The sequence below is a fragment of the Perissodus microlepis genome, chromosome 16 (genome assembly GCF_051167445.1).
Source record: "Perissodus microlepis isolate ML-2025 ecotype Zambia chromosome 16, ASM5116744v1, whole genome shotgun sequence".
In the NCBI taxonomy this organism is placed as follows: domain Eukaryota; kingdom Metazoa; phylum Chordata; class Actinopteri; order Cichliformes; family Cichlidae; genus Perissodus; species Perissodus microlepis.
In genome coordinates this window covers 7,011,404-7,029,273 of record NC_140476.1, presented here as the reverse complement: position 1 = coordinate 7,029,273, position 17,870 = coordinate 7,011,404, and the positions used below count along the sequence as shown (strand labels likewise).

Sequence of the window (17,870 nt, the reverse complement as noted above, 5' to 3'; positions counted from 1 at the left end):
AGTGACGTCAGCAATTTGATTATTTGTGGAACATCAAGATAAGTCAGAAAGCACAGACTGTATAAGCCCAGGGCACATGTGAGGTAAAAACTTTGTGCAAAATTACAGTGTGTTTAATATACAGAAGAGGGAAAAATTAAAGGAATAGCCTGAATGAAAGAGCAGAGAAGCATAACACACGTGGACGCTTCCAAACAAGGCACAAAAGCTCACTGATGAAAATCATATGAATCATCGTCTGTGACCTCCAGTCACCAGATCTGAACCCAGCTGTATGAGATTATGGATAGCAACACCACGTCAATCAAGCCAACCAAACAGTTTTATGGTAAAACCTAGTCATTTCACAGTCCCTGAAAACTTGGTCTCAGATTTCTTTATAAATTCAACAAATAATCAAACAACAGTCAAAAATATGCAACATATATTATGGGATCTGACTCAAAGTGTTGAATATGTGCAGTTATTATGTGCTGGTAAACTTTGAAATAAAAGTTACGTTATATAATTCTTCTAGACAACAACAAAATAAGTGAATTTTGTTCAGTGGCAAGACAGGCTTCCTAAAGGACTTTGCTAACATTTTGATATCAATGTTTCTACATCAGTGTAGCCAAAGAGACAACAGGCAACAAGTTATAGTCCACCTAGAGGAGGTGTACATATGTCATTGCATAATTAGTTTTGCAAGAATTCCAAGGATGGGAGTGCCACAGGTGGTGTCCTGTTAGCAAACTCCCAACATCCTGCAAGAAATAAAAACACAGAGATAAATCTAAAACCTAGTGTAAATACATACCTGCTCAGTGAAAACAAAGCAGATAATGGAACTGAGAGTTCACATAATCTTATCCATTATCAATATATGGGAGTGTCTGAACTTTGCATTCAAATATTTGCACAGCTGCAATAATTACAATTGGACTTCCCTCTTGCACGGTCTGCAGGCATCCTGTCAGCTTCTAAATGACAGTCACCCTATCTTTATATGTTTACATGGTTTTAAATGAGTACATTTATAGATTTAATAAAGACATTAAACACAACTGGTCAACAGTGCTTACTACTGCGTCGCAGGCTTATTCAGGCTTATTCTGTATAAAAATGTCCAGAACTAAAAAGAGGAGCCAGTACAGCTCTGCCAAAGGACTCCTCCTTTGGCTCCATTGATCTGTTGACTTTCCTCATGACTTTCTCAGTCATTAGTTTCAAGGGTTTTTTTTACAGAATATAATATCTATATGGATTTGCTTTACAACATCACATATTATAAAACTGTAGCTTTGTCAGGTTTCTCATTTAGAGCCACACCTCGCTCATCACACACGGTTTCAATAAAAGAACAAACAACATGGCAAAATGTAACACTTAGAGTGGCTACTTGCATCTTTTATTTACAGTCAATGGTGACAGAGTAATGACAACTCATGCTTATGCACTGATGAAAAGAATGAACAATTATAGAAAAAAAAATCTTGATTTTCAAGTCTTTTTTAAAATTTTATTTACTGTCTTTCTCTTTCTGCCTTTAACATCAATCCCCCCCTGACCATCTGAGATCCATAATGCACCACAGCAGTTAAATCATTATGTTTAGGTTGTTTGCCTAAGTTTAATATTAGTGTCAAGAGTTTGGGTTTTTTTAGGAGGTTGAATTTGGATGAACTGTGAGAGGAATTTTATCTTGTGGCAAGACATCAAAGGTGCATCAGGTGACTGTCTGCTTAACTTCCGGACCTAAATATGATTCTTCATGTACCAAGGAGCGATCTCGTGTAGGGAAAATATTATTCCATTATGGCCAATTATCCAAGGGAACATTTAGTCTTCAGTTTTGTACATGAAGAACATTTTGTGCAGAGTAATGTGAATTTGGTTAAGTACTTTTAGTTTAAATATATTTTTCTGGTTTCTTTCATCCAAGTAAATTTAGACATTGATGAAATATGGTGAAATCAGATTTGGGGACGAGTTGATTTCCCTGACAGCTCACTCTGATGAGAACATGTGAAACTGTAGCTTAACCATCTGCATATTTGGTGCCAGTGTGTTTTGATTGGTTCAGTATGAGTAAGAGTGGTTTAAGACATGCATTTGCTTTCATAGCGTAGCATAGATGTGAGCAGTACCATTTAAACCATTAAGTGTCCAGTACTTCATGTTTTGAAAACTATACATTTTTTGTAATGTTCCTTACGTTTTGTGTTATTTTGGGGTTTGTTTGTTTTATAAATTAATATTTCTTAATTCTGCCTCTAGGGTACTTTCATTTATTTCTTCCTTTCTTTCTTAGATCACTGACATTAACAGACGGATGTCAGCAATCGAGACTCTTCTGAACCGCTTGGAGCAGAAAGTCACCTCAACATATGACCAGGTAAATCTATCAGATGTCAAGAGTACAGCTGCCAAAATTTCATGATCAGCATCTCAGCAGCAGCCTAGAAAGAAATGAGTGAAGCTAAAAAGACTGAAAGAACCTGTTTACATGTATAAAGCCATAGTTAGAGACACTGTGCAGTATTTTAGCATAACAATGTACAGACTAGCGGATTTTCAAATCACTTAAAGCCTAAATTTACATGAAAATAGTTAAGACAAATTACATCTATTTTATTTTTATTTTTATAAATAATTTTCTATTTTGAATTTGATGCCATGCCAGTACCAGCTAAAAGTGCACACAAACTTCACTTTTATTATGTCACAATTTGTCAGGGTCATGGTTATCCTTGTTATACCGCCCTCAAGTGGCCAAAACAATCAGTGCAACTTTAAGACAACCACACTTGATGTACCTGCATGAAAACATGATTTTATGAAGGTATTTTCTTTCAAATAAAGAAAACTAACTCATTGTTCATGCATTGTGCTAAAGAAAGGAGACACACACTTACTCATATTTCATCATCCTCTAATCAAATGTGTGATCTCAGTGGGTTCAGTGTCTGTCTTTAATTGAGCCTTGAGCTCTCAAACCCACAGCAGTATCATCACAGACTAAGCCAAGCCGCAAAAACAGCAAACCAGAAACGAATGTAGAATTTAGACTCGGTCGCTAATTAGTGGCTATTCAACTTCAAGTGAGAGCAGCAGTTGATTGACTCATGCTTTTCCTCTCTCTCTTGTGGCAAAGCACAGCTTAAATCAATTTGCATATAGCTTATGTTCTGACTGTTCTGTCTGCACGCGATAAGTCTGCATTAATGTCCAATGATCAGTGAAGGAAAAACAGAGTTCTTGTGCTTTCAGACATCCATGTTCCAGTTCTTGTTTAGGACCGAGTTGTCAGAACACAGCTGGACAAATGAATGTGTCTATTGTAATCGGTACACTAAGCTCTGCCCACTTTCTGTTGTATCTGTCTATTCTATTCTAATACTCCACATAAATAAGAACTACAGGTACGACAGATGCACAATCTTCCAGTTGAAAAGCGTTGAATGATACATGAGAAATTCAAATGATAACCCTATATGCGTGTTCTGAACGTGCTAGGTTGGAGGTTAAATGGCCTGTATTTGTATAGCGCTTTTCTAGTCCCTAAGGACCCCAAAGCGCTTTACACAACCAGTCATCCACCCATTCACACACACTGGTGATGGCAAGCTACACTGTAGCCTCTGTCAGTGCACCCTGGGGCGCACTGACAGAGGCAAGGCTGCCGGACACTGGCGCCACCGGGCCCTCTGACCACCACCAGTAGGCAACAGGTGAAGTGTCTTGCCCAAGGACAAAACAACCAAGACTGTCCAAGCCGGGGCTCGAACCGGCAACCTTCCGATTGCAAGGCGAACTCCCAACTTTTGAGCCACGATTGCCCCTAGGTTAGGACTTATAGACCCTAGTTTAAGTCTAGCTAAGGATCCTTGTTACATCTTCACCGTCACACATTGGTTAGAAATGACACTTGTCTTTCATGCAAACTGAAAACAAGTTGTTATGGATGATGGATGGTTGATGGATGGTTGAATCTCCTAAAGCAAGAACATCAGTTGAGACGATAGCAATTTATCTTAGCGACTTTCTAGTTTGTAGTGAGATTAAGACAAATTTGTTTCTGTGAGGGGTCAAGCTGGCCATCTCTCACTGCAGCACAGAGACTCTGCTCTCAGTGATAGTACTGGAGAAAAGTTTGGTTACACTTTACTAGGCCTAAATGCTGACAGTGCTCATTGCCACACATGCAACAAGGTTTTTGCACATGTGGAAAACATTTCGAGCATCCTGTGGCACTCCCCGTCACTGTTGTGGGTATGTCTGTATGAAGCAGTGAAGCAAAGTGATGTAAAACTATGTCTAAATGAAGTGACGAAGCCATCAAAGGGGTTTGCGTTTAACCTTTTCATGAGCAAAAAAATGCTAGTGTGCTATTATACATTAGACACCAATCAGATCAGATTAAAGCAGTGCTCTCGTGTTTGCAACGTGAAGCATTTGTCAAAATAGAATAGAATAGAATAGAAAACTTTATTTGTCAATTTCTTCAAATGTACTTGCCATACAAAGGAATTGAAATTACGTTTCACACTGTCCCATGCGTAGACATTGACAACAATAAAGTGCAGATGCAAATAATATTTGTAAGTGAATAATAGATAGAAGATGGTTGATTGAAAATCAGGGGAAATCCTGCAAAGTTTCCCTCAAATCCAATGAGTATGTTAGGTTATAATTACATGGACTGTATCCGAGGCCACCAAAGTACACTGCAGTCTGTTTGTTTTTGGCCTGGAAAAGAAAACTGGAGTATGAAAACAGAAAAACATAATCAGTGATGGAGCATTTGTGTATTATACATCATGCATTCACTCTAGCAGTACATTTTAAATCAGTATAACAATTCCCATTAGGTTGACGATCCAGTCATTCAAGATCCAAAGTAAAAACATTAACCGTATGCTGTGTAGATTTGTCTCAGTCACATTGTCTGTGCTTTGTTTCCAAACAGACTTCTCCGACTCCCAGCAGCACCTCTCCTCTTCCTCAGTGGAACGAAGTGGACCTGGAAGAGCAGCAGCTAAGACAGAGGCTGCACGAGATGACAGACAACATCAGTGACCATAGCCTGACCTCTGATGATGAGGACGAGCCCGAGAGACCACATTCCTCCCAAGAAATCCTAGCATGGAGGAGCCCACAGGCGGATCCAAGGCCTTCCAAACTACCTATCAGACCAACATCCAGAGCCAGCATCGTGGTCTCCAGGCTCGAGGAGGAGCAGCCTCAGCAGACAGAATCTCTGAAGGTACAAATTCTGTGGCATTTTTATAAGAAATCAGTTTTTTTATGTACGCGCAAGCATTCATTACCAGTTTGTTTACCGACAGAAAGAGACATACGTCGTGAGCATCTGGCTTGCTGCACTTACTAAAAACAGCATGGCTCATGAAATTCCAGCCGACCTCTGCTGGAAATCGGTTCAAGCGCACACTGGAATCATAAATCAAGTCACTCAGGCCTTGGGTTTATTTTTCGTCTGCAACCATCACTCCCAGATTGTCGGAAAAAGAAGACAAATTAAATTAATAACTTCTGCTTAGCTGCCGTGCTAAGTTTCCTCAACTGTTTTCACTGGCAGTTCCTTGCATTTAAGCTGCAGTGCAGTCATGATGTTTTCACATCACTTCACTACAAGTTTGTTCAGCCAGCATTAGCTCAATTAATTTAATGTATTTAAAGTATCAGGTAACACTGGCTTTTAGTATCAGGAAAATGGATGGGGGACCAAACTTATTGAGCCGGTGGTCACGAAGAAGAACTGCAGATTTTGGTACATTTGATTTGGCATAATTTTTCAGACCCCACTGTAAGCAGGTACCAATCAAGTGGCACCATTTAGCTATCACATAATTTGTTAACATGACATCATTTCAAATTTCATTAAGTTTTTTTGTTGTTGTTGTTTTTTACTTGAAAATGAAAATTTTTGCTTTCTGACTGGACTTGTCTTCCAGGCTAATGACTCCTCTGAAAGCCTGGAGAGGAAGGGTCACCCCCTAGAGGAGGGATCAAAGGCAAGCTTCAAAGGATCAACTGCATTACTGGTTGAACTGGAAGACAAAGTAGCTCAAGCAGCAGCTAATGTCCAGAATGCCCAGAGTGAGGTGAGGGTTACATTAAAGGCTAAGTAAAGTTTGATTTGTATTGAAAATGCAAAGAGATGTAAAGTTGTGGCACATCCTGTCATTTCTTTCTTTTTACTCCAAGGTGTCTGACATCGAGAGCAGGATTGCTGCCCTGAACGCTGCCGGCATGTCCTCGGATAAAAAAAGAAAGGTAACACCATTTATATCGCTGAGTTTCATATCCAGAACTGTTATGACAGAAAACATTTGCTTATACAAAACCCTTTTATGTTTGTGTGAAATCAAACAAGTGGACACAGGAGTTATTCTTAGAGCCAATGTGCTTTCTGTGATTATGTGGCACGATGGTCTTTGATTTGCCTCTCAAAATAACCACAGATGTGATTTCTATGAGTAGGTCTGTGTTGCACACTTGGATTAAAATGAATTGAAACCAGTGTGGCTTTGTGAGTTCGCCTTTACTGCATCTGCAAATATATACATTGACATAGCACAACGTTACACACTTTTGCAGTCTCACACAACTCTTATAGGCGCACTGCCTTATGGTTAGTCTTTAAACTCAAATCACTAATATTTCTTACAGTGCAACAATGAAATAAACATAAACAAAAGATAGTGTGATCCACCAGTCTATATCTGCTGTGATTACAGCCCGGTACAGGTATAAATCCACAAAAGTGCCACGAGGTTTCCGCACAAACTAATGAATTAGATCTAGCTGCTAATCGTTAGCATCACGGCTAATTCACATCGCTACCAATAACTTATATACTAATGACACATAGTGGGGATTAACGGCCAACTTTCCCACATTCTCTGCAACCCCGTGGACTCATCTGTAGATACATTTTAAGTTATTTACCATCTTGTATCTGCTTACCTGCAAATATATACATTGACATAGCACAACGTTACACACTTTTGCAGTCTCACACAACTCTTATAGGCGCACTGCCTTATGGGTAGTGGCTGGGCTTATTTACTCCCGCTAGAGCTGCTCATTTTAGGGGATACTGCCTCTTGTGGTGTAACAGAGGAATAACTACGCTTCCTGCACTATGTCATTTTTGGAGACTGGGGCACACATTATTTTACCACAATCAAAGAAAATACATATTTGAACAATCAGACCATTTAACTAACTATAATATTGTAACTAAAGATTATGTGGGGTGTCCTGTTTTGTCCACAATGTCTTTCTTGTCCTTACATCTGCCTTTGATGAACATTTGTAAAGCATCGAGGTGCCAGAATGCTAATAGAATAAAAGTTTTCCCACATCCTGAATTTATGTTTTTTCTCCTTGCCTTCTGCTTTGTTGTCTTGCAGTCCGCAATCCCGATCCAAGCCAGAAGACTTTCCTACAACTTTCCCACAAGTAAGAACTGACACTGCTGCCCCTGAGATCGATCCCCAGGGCATCACAGCTAACTCAGAACATCTTAACCTTTTGAAACTTAGAACACATGATGAGCTGCTTTATAACTCAGTGAACACTGTGTCCTCGTTATACTATGGCTTTAATTTTCCCAGCTGGATAGCACTTCATCTGATTCATTGAGTGGAGACTTACCATGTGTCTTGTACTTTAAACAGTATTGTGTTTTTTTGTTGTTTTTATAAAGAATAGGGAGTATATCTAATTTTTTAGCATATTATGTTTTTTTTTTTATCTTTCTTTGCTACTGAAAAGTTCTTTTTAGGCCAAATTCAAGTCAAGTGCTTTTGTAACCTGCTCTTGGACTTGGTGCCAGTTGTTATTTAAAGTTTATAGAGTGTTTCTAATTTACTTTCCCATCAAAGTTTTCCAATAAGCTTATTTTCAGCATCCCACATCTGGGATTTTGAAACATCACATTTGTTTCTAACTATTAAATTCTGGACTGAATCCCCAAAAGAGCCATAATTTGACTTTTAACTGTGCTTTAATAAAAATAGAGCCTGCAGAATACAATGTACAATGCAGCTGATGTATGTTTCCAGACCAGGTGGACAGGTTTACCAGGAACTCCCTCTACAGGGGCTCACTGACACAGAGGAACCCAGTGGCAAAGGCCAAGACCAGGGCTGCCTGTGCGGTATGACCCCACCCTACGGTGCTGGGTGCTGTGAAGAGTTCAATTCCAAAACTACATAAGTGCCATTTGGAGAGAAAAAAAAAGTGCTGCAACAAAACTGGCATTCGATGCTTACCGATTTTTGTTATGTGAGAAGATTGATTCCACTGTCATAGTTAATTTTACATTAAGTTGGGAGATCTACAGCCGTGAAGCTAAATTTGAATTTGTACTTCTGTGCTTGTCGGGTTCTGAAAACACCAACAACATCCTCAAAAAATGCTATATTCGTCTATAGGAAAACAGCTTTCTCTCTCTGGAAATAGTTTACTGCTGAGTTTATGGGCTCAGTTTTGGGTCATATTGAATAAAAAGATTAAGTCTGCTTGTATATATAGGTAATACAAGGTTTCAAAATTGAAAATTATGTGTGGTATCAAAGCCAATTTATGAAGTTATCACAAGTGATTAGCCAATGAGCAGTCACAGTCAGGCCTGCCCTTCCTCGTCGCATCCTATTTTTTTGCAAAACATGCACATTTTGAGACTTCAGAAAAGGTCGACATAAAGCAGTGGGTGACTTAAATGTAATCACAATGATCTTTTATACTAAAATAACTTTTTATACAGTAATCGATCTAGGCTGGGGTTTAATACCACCTTTAAAAAGTCAAATCCCTGCTTGTGCAGTCTCCCTTAATTACTCAGTCAGATCCAGCCCTCACTTTCAGAAAGCTTAATTCAAGGTTTTTGTAACTTGTCAGTCAAAAAAAAACTGCTTTGTAAACCTGCTCACTGCATTTTGTGCATTTTGTCCCATGTCATGAATGAATATGGATAAATAAAAAAACAAAATAAAGTGAAACGAGACTCCATCTGAAGGTGAGGATGCTAGAGATGCTCCTGAGCTGCTCCAGTGGATTTGTGCAGGGTTTAAGGATCCATGAAAGTGGATATCAATCTTCTCAACTAACCTCCATCACAAAACGTGGATTCATGCATTTTCCCAAATGTGAATAAAAATTCCTTTAGTAAAATGCCTTGAATATCAGGAATGAACTCTTCACGTGCTGATCACACCAGGCTTTCACTGCTTGTTTGATTTGAGCTGCTGGTGGTTTCTAGCTTTGTGGTGTTTTGAAATAATTGCATTTTTTAACGCATTTGCTGCTTTTTTCCCAATCAAGTGCACACGTTCACATTTCCTGAATCATGTTTTTGTTGGTAAAGGAAAAAGTTAAATCTCATACTGGGTTAAAATTACTTTGTCTGAAATTATGTTTGATTACATAATATAATGGTGGAAAATCTCAGGGTAATTTTGATAAGAGAGAAAAATAATGGCATCAGTGATTATGTGGCTGTTTTGAATAATATAATTGGCTTCCTGCTTGAAGAAATATGCATGTCTGCATTACACTTTGTCTCTGAGTTGAAAGTACCTAAAGTCAATGATAAGAATTTTAAAAAGAGCCAGAAACAATATTTTCTGAGGCCTCCCTTGTTAAGAGAAAAAATGTGAACCTTAAATCACAGGAGGTTTTTTTGTTTTTTTTTACTTTTATCACTGTGGGAACCTCATCCAGTAAAATATATCTCATTTTCAACACAGCGTATTGTCCAGTGTTCATGTCACGGTCTGGCTGGCAGACCGTGGGGATATGGGGGAATGAGGACCCAAAACGCATGGTTCTGCGATGCAAACAGTGCACTTTATTTACAGTGAAGGCTGTAAACACAATAACTCCCGTTGCTCCCTTGAATCCCGTGTGTGTGCTCCCCTCCGACGTCTGTGCTTGTGCTCCCCGCTGTTGTGTTCTCGCACACCCTGTGCGTGCTGCCGTTCTGGTCCACTCTTCCACCTGGGGGGAAAACCACAAAAACAGCCATCAACACCAACCCCGGCGGGCATACACGAACTGCACCGTCGTACACTGACACACACTAACTTGGGTAGACAACTCAATGATCCCGCACAGTGAGAGCTCCAACACTCTCCTAAGTAGCTCCCCCGACGAGCCCTGATCACCAACAGGTGTGTGGCAGGAACTTCAGGTGTGGCCAGTCCTCCTGCAGGGCCACAGCCATCAGGTCTGCATGTGGCTGTTCTCCATCCTCCAGCCACACATGTACACACCCACACCCTGCCTCTACATATAATGAGTGGAACACCGAACAACACAGCATAGTGCAGAAAAACACACATCCCCAAATAACAACAACAACACTAATAATAATAATAATAATAATTATAATAATAATAATAATAATGATAATAAGTTCAGTTCAGGAGTCCTCAACCTAGTCATAGCCAGAGCAACCCCAATATGAACACACTGTAATTTGATCAGTGCTCAGCTTTTGCTCTACACACTGTTATACTTTGCAGAAGCATTATAAAGCATGTAAAAACGTGCTTATTTTCTCTTAAAAGTGGACCTATTCTGCCTTTCCTTATTTTCTGTAATTAACATCATATACATCCAGGTGTTTGACTTCATATTAAACATGCCCCAAGTTTGTAATAACGTGGTCCGCATGTGTATAAATAATCCCTGTAACACAAAAGCTCAAGCTTCAGACACCTCTAAACACTGTTTCTAACAGTTTTTTTCTACTTTTGGCTCTGTATGATGTCATGGAGAAAGAATGTCCCTAATTTGGTCATCTCAGACACAGAAGCCCCACCCACCTGCTTTTCAGATCTTTACCAGAAAGCTGTCTTATGCTACAGCGACAGTGGGGCCACTTTGTTTTTATATATGAATATACAACCAGCTGTCAACCAGTTGGGTTGAATCCCCATTGCAACCAGATGCATTGCTGAAAAATCAAAGTGACTGAAGCTAATTACAATTGTTTACCAAATGCATACAAATACAGTTCGATCAAAGCCCAACCACTGATTTCGCCTATTGACAGGAGGTTTCCACCGTCTTTTAACTTCAGTGTGGCAGAGGCATTAGCAGGAGGGTGGTCTTAAAAGGACAACAGCTGAATTAATTTGTTTCAGACAGACAGTGAACTGGCGGGACTGAGGCTCATTAGATAAATAAAATAAACAAGATGAACAAAAAATATTTTAAACTGTGATTCACACAAAGCTACCCAAGTAGAATCTAAGAATAAAACTATGCAGTTGGAAGTGAGCATCATAGGTCCACTATACTACGCTGTACATCTGTTGTCAATTTCGTGTTCCTTTCTTCAAGCCTGTGTGATCATTCACAAACCTCACAGCTTGCATAATGGCTCATAAGTCATCAGCAGGTTTATAAATATTTCTAACATGTATTAAACACATATTGATCTTTTGTCTCGATTGCTTTGAAACAGTGATTTCATTAACCCAATCAAAGCATTAAATGGCTGATTAACCATAATACTAGTCAATCAATATTGTTGTCTCTCTTTTCTTGCAGAAACCAGTAATGACCCAGGGCTCATGAGGAGGAGGCTGAGTGTTATCTGACTGACAAGTCTTTCAGTTATTACATAATGCTTTACACACTGGAACTGAGCAGCAAAACATGAACTATTCACAAAAGGCGTGTTTTTGTTCTTTGAAACAAATGCATTTGAACCGACACGTGGCAACCAACAAACAGAGATCAGAGATCAATCAGTTATCTTTTCCTGACCATAGTGCAGTAGTTTATGTTGCCTAGACATAACAATGTAGTTTTGGAAATTTAACCAGAATCCAAATTAAATCCCTGTAAAAGCTGGAGAAAAATGACTTTGTGTACATATGAATAAGAATCTTAAATATGAGATCAGACTGATGAAAAATCTTGTTCATGAAATTCATGTGCAGTTACACGGAAGTATATAAAATTTGCTGAATTTCATGAGGAACTTAGAAATTGCCATACAACCATGTTGGTTTAGGTTTCCCATATAAATTGCCGAATTTGTCAACTGAGCAGTGGAACAGAGGGTCTTCTAATCTTCTTACATTTATCTTTAAAAGGTGTGTTTTTGATATTGCTGTTGTTTTACAGGGCTAAATCCATAAAGTAGGTTACACGTGACATGCACTAACATAAGTATTAACATTTACAGAATTTGTATACACTAACATGCAAGTTAACACATGCATTTGCCTTAATGCGCAAAAGCACTGATTGTACTAATCTGGAATTTATAACTGGTTAATTCATTGTTGTGGATAAACCGAAATATGCATTGCGTGCTTTAAATGCAGTTTCAGCAAACAGAATCAAGTCAGTGAAAAAGAGGTGCAATTCCGAACTGTTAATCAGTTTGAATTAGTCTGAAATTTTCACACACAAAAAAAACATATAGATAAATGTATATTTTTTATATATTTTTTAAAAGTTCTAGTATTAATAATCTATGGTGTGTTAGAAAGTTTAATTGATTGTAAAATTAAACTGATGTCACAGTGAGAAGAGCAGGTCTGATGTGATTGTTTTATAATATATGACATTTATGTAAGTTAATGAATAAAATGTATACGGAATATATAGAAGTACACACTGTATGCATTATGGTGTTGGAAAATATTTTTATATTGGATTAATAAATCATGCACATTCATATTTAACTAAATCTTTGAAATCAATATTTTTATGTAATCTCAGCATATATGGAAAAATTAATAACAAGTGCAATTAAATATGCATCTTTTTTGTCTTTGAGGAGTTATAGTGAGTGAAAGAAGTCAAAACATTGTACTGCTTGTCAGATTTCAACGTTTTTATGATAAGTTGGAATTTCCATCATTCACTAATTTGTCACTTATTGTAAAATTTTAGCTGGAGCATCTTTGTTGACCATAATTTATAGGTTCAACATTATCGTGTATTCAATAACATCTGAAACTAAACACATCAGAAGAGTGTTTACTGAGATCGTAGATAAAGAATGAATGCTCACTTGCTTATAGTGGACTATACAGTTGGGTTTCTGCTTGTATCCAGAAGAGCCGGCTCCCTGCTGGCCTTTAGAAGGAATGTGGGTTGACTTCGATTTCACGTTTCAAACTTGGAAGCTATGTCCATCTTCTATATACAGTCTGCAAGGAGAGATTACTCGCCTAGCTTGGACTAGCTTAATATTGATACTATATTCCAATTAAGCTAACTGATCCCCAGAAGTCCTACACACTGCCCTTTCAGTTGAATTTATCCAAACCTTTGAAAACAGCAGTGTTTATTTATAGGGTGTACAATGACATGTCTTCGGAGATGACAAAGAATGTATCCATGATGTAATGATAAACTGGGTGTGCACTGTGTAAATAAATGCATATGCTTTTATAAAGGGCTGGAGACTGAACGATGCGAGGAGGTTCACAGCCTGTGAGCTTCACAGTCACAGAATTGCTTTACTTTATGTATTACAGTTTAAGATCACCATTTGTAGCCACTGGAGAGAGAAACTGACAACACATATTTATGTGACTTTTTTACTGATTTGATTTATTTACTTTTCTGAATCCCCATAAAGATTGTTTCAAGCCTGTGTTAAATTATCACTTTAATTGAAATTATTTGCATCACTGGTCTTATTAAATTATTTACAAGCTAAACTGTTGTTTTCTGTCCTTTTTTAGCCATTGGCGTAGATTATTGTATCAAGCAGCAGCTTTCATATCAGTATAATCCAATCAAAACCTTAACAAGTCACACCTTTGCTGTTGGTTCAGAGCTTTTTCATAGTGCCTCTTTGTTAACTGAATCTCCAGGGAAGGTTTTATCTCTACGCTATGGAAAGAACAATTTAAATAGAAATATACAATAATCCCACATTTAAACGTTGCATTAACTTTGTATATTTGTATATTTTTGATTAACTTCATGACATCTAAGTTAAAATAATAAAAAGCACTAAATAACCAGTAACAAAAAGCTTGGTAAGACTATAGCAGCTCATTAAAATAGATTATGACAAAGCAAAATAGCTCAATTAGGTTCAACCTAAAAAAGCTCAACTAAACAGAACAAAAGACAATATAACTTTTAACTAAAATTCTAGATGCAATAAAATAAAATGTCTATGTAGCGTTTGATTTTTATTTATTTTTTTAAAAAGATCAACTGTGGGGTCCAACCGAAGAAAAACCTCCAAGCTGATTGTTGTGTTGACTGAAAGCTGTGCTGCCATTCTTGCACGTGCATGCACTACATATTCTTCCTGAAAGGTGGGTGACATCAGCATATCAACATACCGCTGCCCCTCCTGCTGCATATAAAGAAATGATGACACAGCTGATAAACTGGCACCCGGAGAGACCCAGACCTGAGAAGCACAACCCTTTTATAGATCAGGTGAGAAGAATCTGAACACTCTTTCTCTTGTAGTCTTATTTCAAGTCATAAATTTATTTTTCTTGCCTTTCCTGCCCAGACAAAGTCCTACACCTGTTTGCCTCAGCTGACTCTTACTGGGACGTAGCAAAGCAACCACTGAAGTTTGGTTCTGCAGGTCAACGTGTTTCGAAACGGTAAGTCTTCACATGTGTTCAGTATCTCTATTATGCCTTTCAGTTGCAAAACCAAACTGAGGATTGTTTGGCTCTGCAGTAATGCAACCATGTGATTAAGACAAAGTAGAGCCAGAGAGTCTGAGTAAGAGAAAAACGGGGGGAAGCTGCTTAAGCATCAGATGTGTTATTTTTGACTGATCCAATCTGCTGATTACATTGTTTGCTTTCCTTGATCCGGAGTTTACTCGTTCTTCATGCTGTTTTCAAACAACAGTAGAAAACCAGTTATGCCATTCGCTTTGAGGCCATGGAGTAATTAAACTTACTCTAAAGTCGGCTGTGGAAGCTTTGATTGAATTTCCATAATATGCAGAAGTGCAGCTCAGTCAGTAATTATATTTTCCATTTGTGTCAAGTGATGGTTCTTTGTATAAGCAACAAATTGCCAAACCCAGCATAACGGTACATGTGTGCTTTTTTTCTGCTGCAGATGGAGCTAAAATGAGGGTGTGTGTGATGCTGTTTGTTGTCTTGCTGTTGCTGAATGGAACTCTGAGTGAATCTCAGAGAGATGGCTCTGTCATTATTAGAGGTAAGGGTTCCCCTAACTACCCTTATCAATTGTTATTTATCCATGACTTTTTATTATTTCTGCTTTTCTTTGTTCTTATTTGATTTAAATTTCCATGTTTGTCAGTCAAAAAAAAGCTGCTTTGTAAACCTGTGGATCATTTTGGAATCTGGTCAAGAAAAATATATATGTATTTAAAGCAGTACAGAGGTTAGAGTTGGAGTTAGAGGAAGGCAAGCGGAGACTATGATACATCCCCAACCCCTGCAAAGAAAATTAAAATCAATAAATAAAATAAACTACAAATAAATCTTCCTTCACAAACTGGACCAGATTAAAACATACCACTCTCACAGCCTCTTGCTGCATTTTTCTTGGCTGTAGAAATATATAAATGTTATTACTACTATACTTAACTCTAACTATTTACAATTTGCTAACAGTGACAATTAGTTTCTTAACTTAAATATCTTGGCTGTGGAGGTTACTAAGAGAAAACTTTGAGAGCGGTCCTCTGTGCTCTCAAAATGCAGCTCAAAACTGAAGTCAGAGCAGGGAAAGCAGAGACAGCAGCAGGTTTTTCTAACATGCTAGTGTCCCATCAGTCTCCCATCAAACGCCAGATTTTTATCTACAATGCGCAAACAGCTAGAAAAAGCTGCTGGCCTCACAAGTTGACAAGCTACGGACATTGTTAAGAAGACAAGAGATGCCTGTGAGATGCCTACCCTATAGAGATTTCATTCACTCCGTAATCAAGCTGAATTTATTCAGCTTCCAGAGACAACAGCCAGCTGTGTTCACAAGGTGGCTGTGATGTAAAGAGTGGATGCAAACAGACATGGGAGAAGCATTGTGACAGAAACCTGTCTGACATGAAAGGAGAGATATGTTCACTTCATTTTTGTATTTCACTTAAAAAGCAGTGTTTTCCCTGCTTAACCTGATTGAACACCACTGATGTAACACACTATGATGTGGCGGTAAGCAGGCACAAGGAAATGTGTGCACAAATAAGTCCTACTACTAGAAATCCAAAAGTCTAAGTTCTGTCTTACAGATCAAGTGCAACCATCCCCATATCTGACAATCTTGTAAACATCCAACTGGCAAGTTTCACGTAGGGTACTGCTTTCAGCTGCTTTAGCCTTGCAACAGTTGCTGCATATTTCCTTTGCGACCCACCTCCACCACAGCTCCTGGAGTTGATGCTGCATTTTTCCAATGCCTCGTATCTGTTGTCATTGAAGAGCAGGAAAGTCCAAGAATAGAACTATACCACCATATAAATTACTAGATGTGGAAATATCATTCTTTTTGACAGTTTGGCCCTGACTAAATTATATTAGTGCTGCCAGAGTTAATCTCGTTAAAATGACGTCAACGCCACACTAACGCGGCAAATCTCCGTTAGCGAGTTTGTGCGATCACCCCGTGCCAGGGGCTGCACGGCGCTAATGCGTTTTACATGCTAACAACACTAACGCATTGATGCCATGCAGCGTTTAACGAGATTAATGCTGACAGCACTAATTTTTGCAGAAGTAAAAAAAATCTGAATGGAGTCCAGTAAGTTGACAGATTGGAATAGGGATGGTTAGCTACTGTAATATTCTATATTTCACAATACAACGCTGTCAAGAACAGAGTAACTGTAATCTCTCTTTTTCTTAACTTAATATCAGACAATACGTCAAGCCTGTCTGACCTGCTTAAGTGGTCTATTTCTGATGGTGTTGGTAATTTCAGTGGCAGTAAGAGCAAAATTTATTCAGACATTAAAAAGTTGTCAGTCTGAGGCAAAGACTGAATGGCAGTTGTCTCTGCAGTAATCTCCAATAAACAAGTGTGTACCCAGTTTACAGTAATTGAATTCAGTTTGTATTTACATGCGCAATAGCGGTGGAGTTTCAGTTGCTTTTATAGAGAGAATGGGACATGATGATATGATGATTTAAACAAAGATTTAAATGTCATTTTAACCAAAAACAGAAACAAAAAAATATGAACAACATTTTATTTATTTTTATCCAGTGTTTTTATTTTTCAAATAGCATTTTCTATGCTAAAATACTACAAAAACATATAAATTTTTCTTTGCAAATGAACGTTCAACAAACAATCATAGATCCAAAACATTCGACAAAATATGTTTTGTGTAATCTTCAGTGTGACTCTTTCTGAATGAGATCCAGCCACTCATATAACAATCTGGCATAGTTTTAGCATGTTCCTTTCCAGCCTTCTTAAACTGTGACATGTGCCACATTTTAAGGTTTAAGCAATTATTCTCGAGCGTCATAGTTTTTTTGTTTGGGGACTTGTGAAATTTAAATTGATTTTCTTCAGCTTGTCATCTGTCTTTTTTCTTTTTTTTTTTTGCATCTGTGTTGCTCAGATCCAGACATCAGTGCCTCCTGGTACACAGGCAGGGGGATCAGACCCCTTGGGAGATTTGGTCGAAAAGCTGCAAGAAGAAATGAACTTCTGGCTTTCATCACAGCGAGAGTTTATAGACCAACAGCTGACAGCAGCGTTTGGATCACACAATGAGAACGCTGTGGATCGTTGAATAGCTGCTATGCTCTCATTTTTTTTAGGTTAAGTAATGGAATTGGTCTTAGATTTAGGAGTTTTCTAACATTACATTCAGTTATTTTCTGTAAATTCTGTATAAATAATTTGTGTTTTCTGCT

The 17,870-nt window shown here is 38.1% G+C and overlaps 1 protein-coding gene and 1 long non-coding RNA gene across 3 annotated transcripts in view; one reads left to right on the top strand and one right to left on the bottom strand.

Moving 5' to 3' along the window:
• Window positions 1–13,695, top strand: part of mlphb (melanophilin b) — a 46,620-nt gene extending 32,925 nt beyond the window's left edge. For both annotated transcript variants that reach the window (XM_084908502.1, XM_084908501.1), the window contains 7 exons: window positions 2,294–2,377; window positions 4,952–5,248; window positions 5,958–6,107; window positions 6,211–6,279; window positions 7,422–7,470; window positions 8,076–8,170; window positions 11,572–13,695. In XM_084908502.1, the coding sequence (XP_084764628.1) occupies window positions 2,294–2,377; window positions 4,952–5,248; window positions 5,958–6,107; window positions 6,211–6,279; window positions 7,422–7,470; window positions 8,076–8,170; window positions 11,572–11,598 (771 nt within the window). In that variant the 3' untranslated portion in view covers window positions 11,599–13,695. The remainder of the gene's footprint in view (window positions 1–2,293; window positions 2,378–4,951; window positions 5,249–5,957; window positions 6,108–6,210; window positions 6,280–7,421; window positions 7,471–8,075; window positions 8,171–11,571) is intronic.
• LOC146370321 (uncharacterized) lies at window positions 4,452–5,161 on the bottom strand. The gene is made up of 2 exons (XR_014797195.1): window positions 5,074–5,161; window positions 4,452–5,005 (listed from the first exon to the last, which is right to left on the bottom strand). It is a non-coding gene; the product is annotated as an uncharacterized LOC146370321 (long non-coding RNA).
• Window positions 13,696–17,870: the final 4,175 nt, after the last annotated feature.